The sequence below is a fragment of the Anomalospiza imberbis genome, unplaced genomic scaffold (assembly GCF_031753505.1).
Source record: "Anomalospiza imberbis isolate Cuckoo-Finch-1a 21T00152 unplaced genomic scaffold, ASM3175350v1 scaffold_982, whole genome shotgun sequence".
NCBI classification, from domain to species: Eukaryota; Metazoa; Chordata; class Aves; order Passeriformes; family Viduidae; genus Anomalospiza; species Anomalospiza imberbis.
In genome coordinates, this window is record NW_027100604.1 from 7,208 (window position 1) to 19,342 (window position 12,135).

Below are 12,135 nucleotides of genomic sequence, written 5' to 3' on the forward strand. Positions count from 1 at the left end.
TGGCCCAAACTGGTCCAAACTGGCCCAAACTGGTCCAAACTGGTCCGAACTGGCCCAAACTGGTCCAAACTGGCCCAAACTGGTCCAAACTGGCCCGAACTGGCCCAAACTGGTCCGAACTGAGCTTTACTGGCCCGAACTGGCCCAAACTGGTCCGAACCGGCCCAAACTTGCCCAAACTGGTCCGAACCGGCCCAAACTTGCCCAAACTGGTCCGAACTGGCCCGAACTGGCCCAAACTGGTCCGAACTGAGCTTTACTGGCCCGAACTGGCCCCAACTGGCCCGAACTGGTCCAAACTTGCCCAAACTGGCCCGAAGTGGCCCGAACCGGCCCGAACTGGCCCAAACTGGTCCGAACCGGCCCAAACTGGTCCCAACTGGCCCGAAATGGCCCAAAATTGCCCAAACTGGCCCGAAATGGTCCGAACTGGCCCAAACTGGGCTTTACTGGGAGCGCCGCCCGGGCCCCGCTCAGCCGCGCATGCGCGGGTCGGAGGCGGCCACGCCCCCCCTTCCTCCTCGACGTCACCGCGCTGCTGCGTGCGCGGCGCGCTGACGTCACTTCCGGCGCGCTCGGTCACGATGGAGGAGCTGGGGCTGCTCGGGGAGAAGCCGCAGGTGAGGGGGGAGGGGAGGGGAGGGGAGGGGAGGGGAGGGGTCCCCAAAACCCGCGGGGGGGGGGGAGGGGGGAGGGGCAGCACCCGAAGGACCCCAAAAATTTGGGGGGAGGGGGAGGGGGAGGGGGCGGGGCCCGAGCGGTTTTTTTGGGGGGGGGGGGAGGGGTGGGGTGTGTTTGACCCCCCCCCGCTATTACCAGGCTCCGCCCACTTCCGGGTTTGGCCACGCCCCCCTTTTTTTGGGGGGGTGAGGGCGGTTGTGGGGGGAGGGGAGGGCAAGAAACCACACCCCCCCCCTCCCCCCCACCCCCAAAATTTTTGGGATCCTCCCCCCACCCCCAGGTGTCCCTCCCCCCCCCACACCCCCCGAGGCCCCGCCCACAATTTAGAGGCCACGCCCCCCTCGCCTGTGGGAGCCCCGCCCCCATTGCTTAGGCCCCTCCCCATTTTTAGCCCCTCCCCCAAAGCCCCTCCTCACTTTAAGCCCCTCCCCCCTTTCAAGCCACTCCCTCATTTAAGCCACTCCCCCCTTTTAAGCCACTCCCCCATTTTAAGCTCCTCCCCTATTTTAGGGCCCCCGCCCCCACCCCGGGTGTTCCCTCAGGTACCACCCTCAGCTGGGGGTGCCCCGCCCCCGTTTTGGGTGCCTCGGTTCACCTGTGTCACCTGTGTCACCTGAGCGTCACCTGTCCATCACCTGTGTCACCTGAGCGTCACCTGTCCATCACCTGTGTCACCTGTGTCACCTGTCCATCACCTGAGCGTCACCTGTGTCACCTGTGTCACCTGAGTGTCACCTGTGTCACCTGTCCTGTGTCACCTGTCCATCACCTGAGCGTCACCTGTGTCACCTGTCCTGTGTCACCTGGGTCACCTGTGTCACCTGTCCCTCACCTGTGTCACCTGTGTCACCTGTCCCTCACCTGTGTCACCTGTCCATCACCTGTGTCACCTGTCCATCACCTGTGTCACCTGTCCCTCACCTGTGTCACCTGTGTCACCTGAGTGTCACCTGAGTGTCACCTGTGTCACCTGAGCGTCACCTGAGTGTCACCTGTCCTCTGTCACCTGTCCTGTGTCACCTGTGTCACCTGAGTGTCACCTGGGTCACCTGTCCTGTGTCACCTGTGTCACCTGTGTCACTTGGGTCACCTGAGTGTCACCTGTCCTCTGTCACCTGTCCTGTGTCACCTGTGTCACCTGAGTGTCACCTGGGTCACCTGTCCTGTGTCACCTTGTCACCTGTCCATCACCTGTGTCACCTGTCCTGTGTCACCTTGTCACCTGTCCCTCACCTGTGTCACCTGGGTCACCTGGGTCACCTGTGTCACCTGTCCTGTGTCACCTGTCCTGTGTCACCTGTGTCACCTGAGTGTCACCTGAGCATCACCTGTGTCACCTGTCCTATGTCACCTGTGTCACCTGAGCATCACCTGTGTCACCTGTCCCTCACCTGTGTCTCCTGTGTCACCTGAGTGTCACCTGTGTCACCTGAGTGTCACCTGTCCATCACCTGTGTCACCTGAGTGTCACCTGTGTCACCTGTCCCTCACCTGTGTCACCTGTCCTGTGTCACCTGTGTCACCTGTGTCACCTGAGCATCACCTGTGTCACCTGTGTCACCTGAGTCACCCGTGTCACCTGTCCTGTGTCACCTGTCTCTGTCTCACCTGTCTCTCACCTGTCTCTCACCTGTCTCTCACCTGTCCCTCACCTGTCTCTATCTCACCTGTCTCTCACCTGTCCCTCACCTGTCCTTCACCTGTCTCTCACCTGTCTCTATCTCACCTGTCCCTCACCTGTCCCTCACCTGTCTCTCACCTGTCCCTCACCTGTCCCTCACCTGTCTCTCACCTGTCCCTCACCTGTCTCTCACCTGTCTCTCACCTGTCTCTATCTCACCTGTCCCTCACCTGTCTCTCACCTGTCTCTCACCTGTCTCTCACCTGTCTCTCACCTGTCCCTCACCTGTCCCTCACCTGTCTCTCACCTGTCTCTATCTCACCTGTCCCTCACCTGTCCCTCACCTGTCCCTCACCTGTCTCTCACCTGTCCCTCACCTGTCTCTCACTTGTCTCTATCTCACCTGTCCCTCACCTGTCTCTCACCTGTCTCTCACCTGTCCCTCACTTGTCTCTATCTCACCTGTCTCTATCTCACCTGTCCCTCACCTGTCCCTCACCTGTCCCTCACCTGTCTCTCACCTGTCCCTCACCTGTCCCTCACCTGTCTCTCACCTGTCCCTCACCTGTCCCTCACCTGTCCCTCACCTGTCCCTCACCTGTCTCTCACCTGTCTCTCACCTGTCCCTCACCTGTCCCTCACCTGTCCCTCACCTGTCTCTCACCTGTCTCTCACCTGTCTCTCACCTGTGTCACCTGTCCCTCACCTGTCCCTCACCTGTCCCTCACCTGTCTCTCACCTGTCTCTCACCTGTCTCTATCTCACCTGTCTCTCACCTGTCCCTCACCTGTCCCTCACCTGTCTCTCACCTGTCTCTATCTCACCTGTCTCTCACCTATCCCTCACCTGTCTCTCACCTGTCCCTCACCTGTCCCTCACCTGTCTCTCACCTGTCTCTCACCTGTCCCTCACTTGTCTCTATCTCACCTGTCTCTATCTCACCTGTCCCTCACCTGTCCCTCACCTGTCCCTCACCTGTCTCTCACCTGTCCCTCACCTGTCCCTCACCTGTCTCTCACCTGTCCCTCACCTGTCCCTCACCTGTCCCTCACCTGTCCCTCACCTGTCTCTCACCTGTCTCTCACCTGTCCCTCACCTGTCCCTCACCTGTCCCTCACCTGTCTCTCACCTGTCTCTCACCTGTCTCTCACCTGTGTCACCTGTCCCTCACCTGTCCCTCACCTGTCCCTCACCTGTCTCTCACCTGTCTCTCACCTGTCTCTATCTCACCTGTCTCTCACCTGTCCCTCACCTGTCCCTCACCTGTCTCTCACCTGTCTCTATCTCACCTGTCTCTCACCTGTCCCTCACCTGTCTCTCACCTGTCTCTCACCTGTCCCTCACCTGTCTCTCACCTGTCCTTCACCTGTCTCTCACCTGTCTCTCACCTGTCCCTCACCTGTCCCTCACCTGTCCCTCACCTGTCTCTATCTCACCCGTCCCTCACCTGTCCCTCACCTGTCTCTCACCTGTCTCTCACCTGTCCTCACCTGTCTCTCACCTGTCTCTATCTCACCTGTCTCTCACCTGTCCCTCACCTGTCCCTCACCTGTCCCTCACCTGTCTCTCACCTGTCCCTCACCTGTCTCTCACCTGTCCCTCACCTGTCCTTCACCTGTCTCTCACCTGTCTCTCACCTGTCTCTCACCTGTCCCTCACCTGTCTCTCACCTGTCCCTCACCTGTCCCTCACCTGTCCCTCACCTGTCTCTCACCCGTCTCTCACCTGTCCCTCACCTGTCCTCACCTGTCCCTCACCTGTCTCTCACCTGTCTCTCACCTGTCTCTCACCTGTCTCTCACCTGTCTCTCACCTGTCCCTCACCTGTCTCTCATCTGTCTCTCACCTGTCCCTCACCTATCTCTCACCTGTCTCTCACCTGTCTCTCACCTGTCTCTCACCTGTCCCTCACCTGTCTCTCACCTGTCTCTCACCTGTCTCTCACCTGTCTCTCACCTGTCCCTCACCTGTCTCTCACCTGTCTCTCACCTGTCTCTCACCTGTCCAGGACGATGCCCCGGCCTCGGCCGCCCCCCGGCCCCTCCCCGGCCTCTCCTTCCTGGTGCCGGAGCCCGAGGACCTGGAGGACCTGTACAGCAGGTACAAGGTGAGTGACACACCTGTGTGACACACCTGGGACAGGTGAGGTCACCTGGGGACAGGTGAGGGGTTACAGCACCTGTACAGCAGGTACAAGGTGAGTGACACACCTGGGACAGGTGAGGTCACGTGTGGGACAGGTACAAGGTGAGTGACACACCTGTGTGACACACCTGGGACAGGTGAGGTCACCTGTGGGACAGGTACAAGGTGAGTGACACACCTGTGTGACACACCTGTGTGACACACCTGGGACAGGTGAGGTCACCTGTACAGCAGGTACAAGGTGAGTGACACACCTGTGTGACACACCTGGGACAGGTGAGGTCACCTGTGGGACAGGTACAAGGTGAGTGACACACCTGTGTGACACACCTGGGACAGGTGAGGTCACCTGTACAGCAGGTACAAGGTGAGTGACACACCTGTGTGACACACCTGTGTGACACACCTGGGACAGGTGAGGTCACCTGTACAGCAGGTACAAGGTGAGTGACACACCTGTGTGACACACCTGGGACAGGTGAGGTCACCTGTGGGACAGGTACAAGGTGAGTGACACACCTGGGACAGGTGAGGTCACCTGTGGGACAGGTACAAGGTGAGTGACACACCTGTGTGACACACCTGGGACAGGTGAGGGGTTACAGCACCTGTACAGCAGGTACAAGGTGAGTGACACACCTGGGACAGGTGAGGTCACCTGTACAGCAGGTACAAGGTGAGTGACACACCTGGGACAGGTGAGTTCACCTGGGGACAGGTGAGGGGTTACAGCACCTGTACAGCAGGTACAAGGTGAGTGACACACCTGGGACAGGTGAGGGGTTACAGCACCTGTACAGCAGGTACAAGGTGAGTGACACACCTGGGACAGGTGAGGTCACCTGGGGACAGGTGAGGGGTTACAGCACCTGTACAGCAGGTACAAGGTGAGTGACACACCTGAGTGACACACCTGGGACAGGTGAGGTCACCTGTACAGCAGGTACAAGGTGAGTGACACACCTGTGTGACACACCTGTGTGACACACCTGGGACAGGTGAGGTCACGTGTGGGACAGGTGAGGGGTTACAGCACCTGTACAGCAGGTACAAGGTGAGTGACACACCTGGGACAGGTGAGGTCACCTGTACAGCAGGTACAAGGTGAGTGACACACCTGTGTGACACACCTGGGACAGGTGAGGTCACCTGTGGGACAGGTAGAAGGTGAGACCACAGCCGTGTGACAGTGGCCCAGGTGTCCCTCAGGTGTGTCTCACCTCTGTCAGGTGTGCCCCAGGTGTGTCTCAGGTGTGCCCCAGGTGTGTCTCACCTGTTTCAGGTGTGTCTCACCTGTCTCAGGTGTGTCTCAGGTGTGTCCCAGGTGTGCCCCAGGTGTGGCCCAGGTGTGTCTCACCTGTCCCAGGTGTGTCTCAGGTGTGTCTCACCTGTGTCACCTGCAGAAGCTGCAGCAGGAGCTGGAGTTCCTGGAGGTGCAGGAGGAGCTCAGCTCCTGCCCTGTGCCCCATGGCCCAGGTGTGCCCCGGGTGTGTCTCAGGTGTGCCCCAGGTGTGTCTCACCTGTCTCAGGTGTGCCCCAGGTGTGTCCCAGGTGTGTCTCAGGTGTGTCTCACCTGTCTCAGGTGTGTCTCACCTGTGTCACCTGCAGAAGCTGCAGCAGGAGCTGGAGTTCCTGGAGGTGCAGGAGGAGTACATCAAGGACGAGCAGCGGAACCTCAAGAAGGAGTTCCTGCACGCCCAGGAGGAGGTGAAGCGCATCCAGAGCATCCCGCTGGTCATCGGCCAGTTCCTGGAGGCCGTGGACCAGAACACGGCCATCGTCGGCTCCACCACAGGTGAGGACACCTGGTCACACCTGAGAATAGCTGAGAACACCTGGGCACACCTGGACACACCTGGGCACACCTGGGCACACACCTGGGCACACCTGGGGTAGGTGGGACCATGGGTTGGCCGTGTCTCATTGGTCATCGGCCAGTTCCTGGTGGCCGTGGACCAGAACACGGCCATCGTCGGCTCCACCACAGGTCAGGACACCTGGGCACACCTGGGGGCACACCTGGGCACACACCTGGGCACACCTGGGCACACACCAGGGCACACCTGGGATGGGTGGGACCATGGGTTGGCCGTGTCCCGCTGGTCATCGGCCAGTTCCTGGAGGCCGTGGACCAGAACACGGCCATCGTCGGCTCCACCACAGGTGAGGCGCACCTGGGCACACCTGGGCACACCTGGGGTGGGTGGGACCATGGGTTGGCCGTGTCTCGCTGGTCATCGGCCAGTTCCTGGAGGCCAGGGACGAGAACATGGCCATCGTCGGCTCCAGCACAGGTGAGGCACACCTGGGCGCACACCTGGAGTGGGTGGGACCATGGGTTGGCCGTGTCTCGCTGGTCATCGGCCAGTTCCTGGAGGCCAGGGACGAGAACACGGCCATGGTGGGCTCCACCACAGGTGAGGACACCTGGGCACACCTGGGCACACCTGGGCACACCTGGGCACACACCTGGGCACACCTGGGGTGGGTGGGACCATGGGTTGGCCATGTCTCATTGGTCATCGGCCAGTTCCTGGAGGCCGTGGACCAGAACATGGCCATGGTGGGCTCCACCACAGGTGAGGCACACCTGGGCACACCTGGGCACACACCTGGGCACACACTTGGGCACACCTGGGCACACACCTGATGTTCCTGGGGAGAGGTGGGGACGTGAGTTTGGGGTGTCCCATTGGTCATCAGAGGGTGTGGACCTGACCGTGGTCACTGTGGGGACCACCACAGGTGAGGGACACACCTGCGGCCTCACCTGGGCACACACCTGGGCACACCTGGGCACACCTGAGGCCTCACCCGGGCACACCTGAGGCCTCACCTGGGCACACCTGGGAACACACCTGAGATACCTGGGGTGGGCGGGGATGTGGTTTAGGAAGGTCCTCATTGGCCACCACAGAGCGTGGAGCAGACCACGGCCATGGTGGGGACCAGCACAGGTGAGGGACACACCTGAGGCCTCGCCCGGGCACACCTGAGGCCTCGCCTGGGCGTGGTGAGGACATTAGGGCGGACCTGGAGATGACCACACCTCCCCGTGGCCATTCCGGCCACACCCGGCGCGGGCCGCGGCGTCTCACCTGGCCCAGGTGAGCTCCAGGTGAGCTCCAGGTGAGCTCCAGGTGCGTCCCGCAGGTTCCAACTACTACGTGCGCATCCTGAGCACCATCGACCGCGAGCTGCTCAAGCCCAACGCCTCGGTGGCGCTGCACAAGCACAGCAACGCCCTGGTGGACGTCCTGCCGCCCGAGGCCGACAGCAGCATCATGATGCTCACCTCAGGTGACCTCACCTGGGCACACCTGGGGTCCATAAAACGTCGTTACGGGGCGAAAAAACGGGGTTTGGGGTGAAAAAGCAGGGTTTGGGGTCATCAAAAGTCAACTGGGGTCACCTAAAGGTCATGAGATGTTGGGTGGAGCCATCCTGGGGTCAGCGGGTCTCACCTGGGCGCACCTGGGCACACCTGGGGCCCATAAAACGTCGTTTTGGGGCGAAGAAACGGGGTTGAGAGCCCAGAAAATGGAGGTTGGGGTGGTGGAAGGTCAACCGGGGTCACCTAAAGGTCGTGAGATGTTGGGTGGAGCCGTCGTGGGGTCAGCAGGTCTCACCTGGGCACACCTGGGGTCCATAAAACGTCGTTTTGGGGCCAAAAGACGAGGTTTGGGGTGAAAAAGCAGGGTTTGGGGTCATCAGAAGTCAACTGGGGTCACCTAAAGGTCATGAGATGTTGGGTGGAGCCGTCGTGGGGTCAGCAGGTCTCGCCTGGGCGCACCTGGGGTCCATAAAACGTCGTTTTGGGGCGAAGAAACTGGGTTGAGAGCCCAGAAAATGGAGGTTGGGGTGGTGGAAGGTCAACCGGGGTCACCTAAAGGTCATGAGATGTTGGGTGGAGCCGTCGTGGGGTCAGCAGGTCTCACCTGGGCGCACCTGGAGTCCATAAAACGTCATTTTGGGGCGAAGAAACGGGGTTTGGGGTGAAAAAGCAGGGTTTGGGGTCATCAGAAGTCAACCGGGGTCACCTAAAGGTCGTGAGATGTTGGGTGGAGCCATCGTGGGGTCAGCAGGTCTCACCTGGGTGCACCTGGGGTCCATAAAACGTCGTTTTGGGGCGAAGAAACGGGGTTTGGGGTGAAAAAGCAGGGTTTGGGGTCATCAGATGTCAACTGGGGTCACCTAAAGGTCGTGAGATGTTGGGTGGAGCCATCGTGGGGTCAGCAGGTCTCACCTGGGCGCACCTGGGCGCACCTGGGGCCCATAAAACGTCGTTTTGGGGCGAAGAAACGGGGTTGAGAGCCCAGGAAATGGAGGTTGGGGTGGTGGAAGGTCGACTGGGGTCACCTAAAGGTCGTGAGATGTTGGGTGGAGCCGTCGTGGGGTCAGCAGGTCTCACCTGGGCGCACCTGGGGTCCATAAAACGTCGTTTTGGGGTGAAAAAATGGGGTTTGGGGTGAAAAAGCAGGGTTTGGGGTCATCAGAAGTCAACTGGGGTCACCTAAAGGTCGTGAGATGTTGGGTGGAGCCGTCGTGGGGTCAGGAGGTCTCACCTGGGCACACCTGGGCACACCTGGGGTCCATAAAACGTCGTTTTGGGGCCAAAAGACGAGGTTTGGGGTGAAAAAGCAGGGTTTGGGGTCATCAGAAGTCAACTGGGGTCACCTAAAGGTCGTGAGATGTTGGGTGGAGCCATCGTGGGGTCAGCAGGTCTCACCTGGGCGCACCTGGGGTCCATAAAACGTCGTTTTGGGGTCAAAAGACGAGGTTTGGGGTGAAAAAGCAGGGTTTGGGGTCATCAGAAGTCAACTGGGGTCACCTAAAGGTCATGAGATGTTGGGTGGAGCCATCGTGGGGTCAGCGGGTCTCACCTGGGCGCACCTGGGCGCACCTGAGGTCCATAAAACGTCATTTTGGGGCGAAGAAACGGGGTTGAGAGCCCAGGAAATGGAGGTTGGGGTGGTGGAAGGTCAACTGGGGTCACCTAAAGGTCATGAGATGTTGGGTGGAGCCGTCCTGGGGTCAGCAGGTCTCACCTGGGCGCACCTGGGGTCCATAAAACGTCGTTTTGGGGCAAAGAAACGGGGTTTGGGGTGAAAAAGCAGGGTTTGGGGTCATCAAAAGTCAACTGGGGTCACCTAAAGGTCATGAGATGTTGGGTGGAGCCATCCTGGGGTCAGCAGGTCTCATCTGGGCGCACCTGGGTGCACCTGAGGTCCATGAAATGTCGTTTTGGGGCGAAGAAACGGGGTTTGGGGTGAAAAAGCAGGGTTTGGGGTCATCAGAAGTCAACTGGGGTCACCTAAAGGTCGTGAGATGTTGGGTGGAGCCGTCGTGGGGTCAGCAGGTCTCACCTGGGCACACCTGGGGTCCATAAAACGTCGTTACGGGGCGAAGAAACGGGGTTGACAGCCCAGGAAATGGAGGTTGGGGTGGTGGAAGTTCAACCGGGGTCACCTAAAGGTCGTGAGATGTTGGGTGGAGCCATCGTGGGGTCAGCAGGTCTCACCTGGGCACACCTGGAGTCCATAAAACGTCGTTACGGGGCGAAGAAACGGGGTTTGGGGTGAAAAAGCAGGGTTTGGGGTCATCAGAAGTCAACTGGGGTCACCTAAAGGTCGTGAGATGTTGGGTGGAGCCGTTCTGGGGTCAGCAGGTCTCACCTGGGCGCACCTGGGGTCCATAAAACGTCGTTTTGGGGTCAAAAGACGAGGTTTGGGGTGAAAAAGCAGGGTTTGGGGTCATCAGAAGTCAACCGGGGTCACCTAAAGGTCGTGAGATGTTGGGTGGAGCCATCATGGGGTCAGGAGGTCTCACCTGGGCGCACCTGGGCACACCTGAGGTCCATGAAATGTCGTTTTGGGGCGAAGAAACGGGGTTGAGAGCCCAGGAAATGGAGGTTGGGGTGGTGGAAGGTCAACTGGGGTCACCTAAAGGTCATGAGATGTTGGGTGGAGCCGTCCTGGGGTCAGCAGGTCTCACCTGGGCGCACCTGGGGTCCATAAAACGTCGTTACGGGGCGAAGAAACGGGGTTTGGGGTGAAAAAGCAGGGTTTGGGGTCATCAGAAGTCAACTGGGGTCACCTAAAGGTCGTGAGATGTTGGGTGGAGCCATCGTGGGGTCAGCAGGTCTCACCTGGGCGCACCTGGGCTTGTTCCCAGTTCATCCCAGTTCATCCCAGTTCATCCCAGTTCATCCCAGTTCATCCCAGTTGACCCCTTTGACCCTGCCCGGACATGGTGGTCACTCCTTGGTCAACCCTTGGTCAACCTTTGGTGGCCCCAGTTGACCTTGTAGAAGTTCCTGTTGACCCCAGCTGCTCCCAGTTGGTCGCAGTTGCCCTGAACTGGTCCAAGTTGACCAGGACTGGTCCAGGTTGACCCCTTGACTCTCCAGACCAGAAGCTGTTCGTGGTGGTCACCCTTGGTCAACTTTTGGTGGCCCAAGTTGACCTTGTAGAAGTTCCTGTTGCTCCCCGTTCATCCCAGCTGCTCCCAGTTGACCTGGACTGGTCCAGGTTGACCAGGACTGGTCCAGGTTGACCCCTTGACCCTCCAGACCAGAAGCTGGACATGGTGGTCACCCTTGGTCAACCTTTGGTGGCCCCAGTTGACCTTGTAGAAGTTCCAGTTGACCCCAGCTGCTCCCAGTTGGTCCCAGTTCATCCCAGTTGGTCCCAGTTGACCTGAACTGGTCCAAGTTGACCAGGACTGGTCCAGGTTGACCCCTTGACCCCCAGACCAGAAGCTGGACGTGGTGGTCACCCCTTGGTCAACCTTTGGTGGCCCCAGTTGACCTTGTAGAAGTTCCTGTTGACCCCAGTTCATCCCGGTTGACCCAGACTGGTCCCAGTTGACCAGGACTGGTCCCAGTTGACCTGAACTGGTCCAGGTTGCCCCAGACTGGTCCAGGTTGACCCCTTGACCCCCAGACCAGAAGCTGGACGTGGTGGTCACCCTTGGTCAACTTTTGGTGGCCCCAGTTGACCTTGTAGAAGTTCCTGTTGACCGCCAGATGTTCCCAGTTGGTCCCAGTTGGTCCCAGTTGACCAGGACTGGTCCCAGTTGACCTGAACTGGTCCCGGTTGACCCAGACTGGTCCAGGTTGACCCCTTGACCCCCAGACCAGAAGCCGGACGTGGTGGTCACCCTTGGTCAACCTTTGGTGGCCCCAGTTGACCTTGTAGAAGTTCCTGTTGCTCCCAGTTGGTCCCAGTTGGTCCCAGTTGACCAGGACTGGTCCAAGTTGACCAGGACTGGTCCAGGTTGACCCCTTGACCCCCAGACCAGAAGCCGGACGTGGTGGTCACCCTTGGTCAACCTTTGGTGGCCCCAGTTGACCTTGTAGAAGTTCCTGTTGACCCCAGTTGGTCCCAGTTGGTCCCAGTTGACCCGGACTGGTCCCAGTTGACCTGAACTGGTCCAAGTTGACCAGGACTGGTCCAAGTTGACCCCTTGACCCCCCAGACCAGAAGCTGGACGTGGTGGTCACCCTTGGTCAACTTTTGGTGGCCCCAGTTGACCTTGTAGAAGTTCCTGTTGACCCCAGCTGCTCCCAGTTGGTCCCAGTTGACCCGGACTGGTCCAGGTTGCCCCGGACTGGTCCAGGTTGACCCCTTGACCCTCCAGACCAGAAGCTGGACATGGTGGTCACCCTTGGTCAACCTTTGGTGGCCC

The 12,135-nt window shown here is 59.6% G+C and overlaps 1 protein-coding gene across 1 annotated transcript in view; it reads left to right on the top strand.

Moving 5' to 3' along the window:
- The first annotated feature begins 525 nt into the window (after window positions 1-525).
- PSMC4 (proteasome 26S subunit, ATPase 4) overlaps window positions 526-12,135 on the top strand; it is a 28,148-nt gene continuing 16,538 nt past the window's right edge. Inside the window, 4 exon segments of the mRNA XM_068179448.1 lie at window positions 526-620; window positions 4,310-4,408; window positions 6,055-6,241; window positions 7,600-7,746. Coding sequence (XP_068035549.1) covers window positions 585-620; window positions 4,310-4,408; window positions 6,055-6,241; window positions 7,600-7,746 — 469 coding nt within the window. The 5' untranslated portion in view covers window positions 526-584.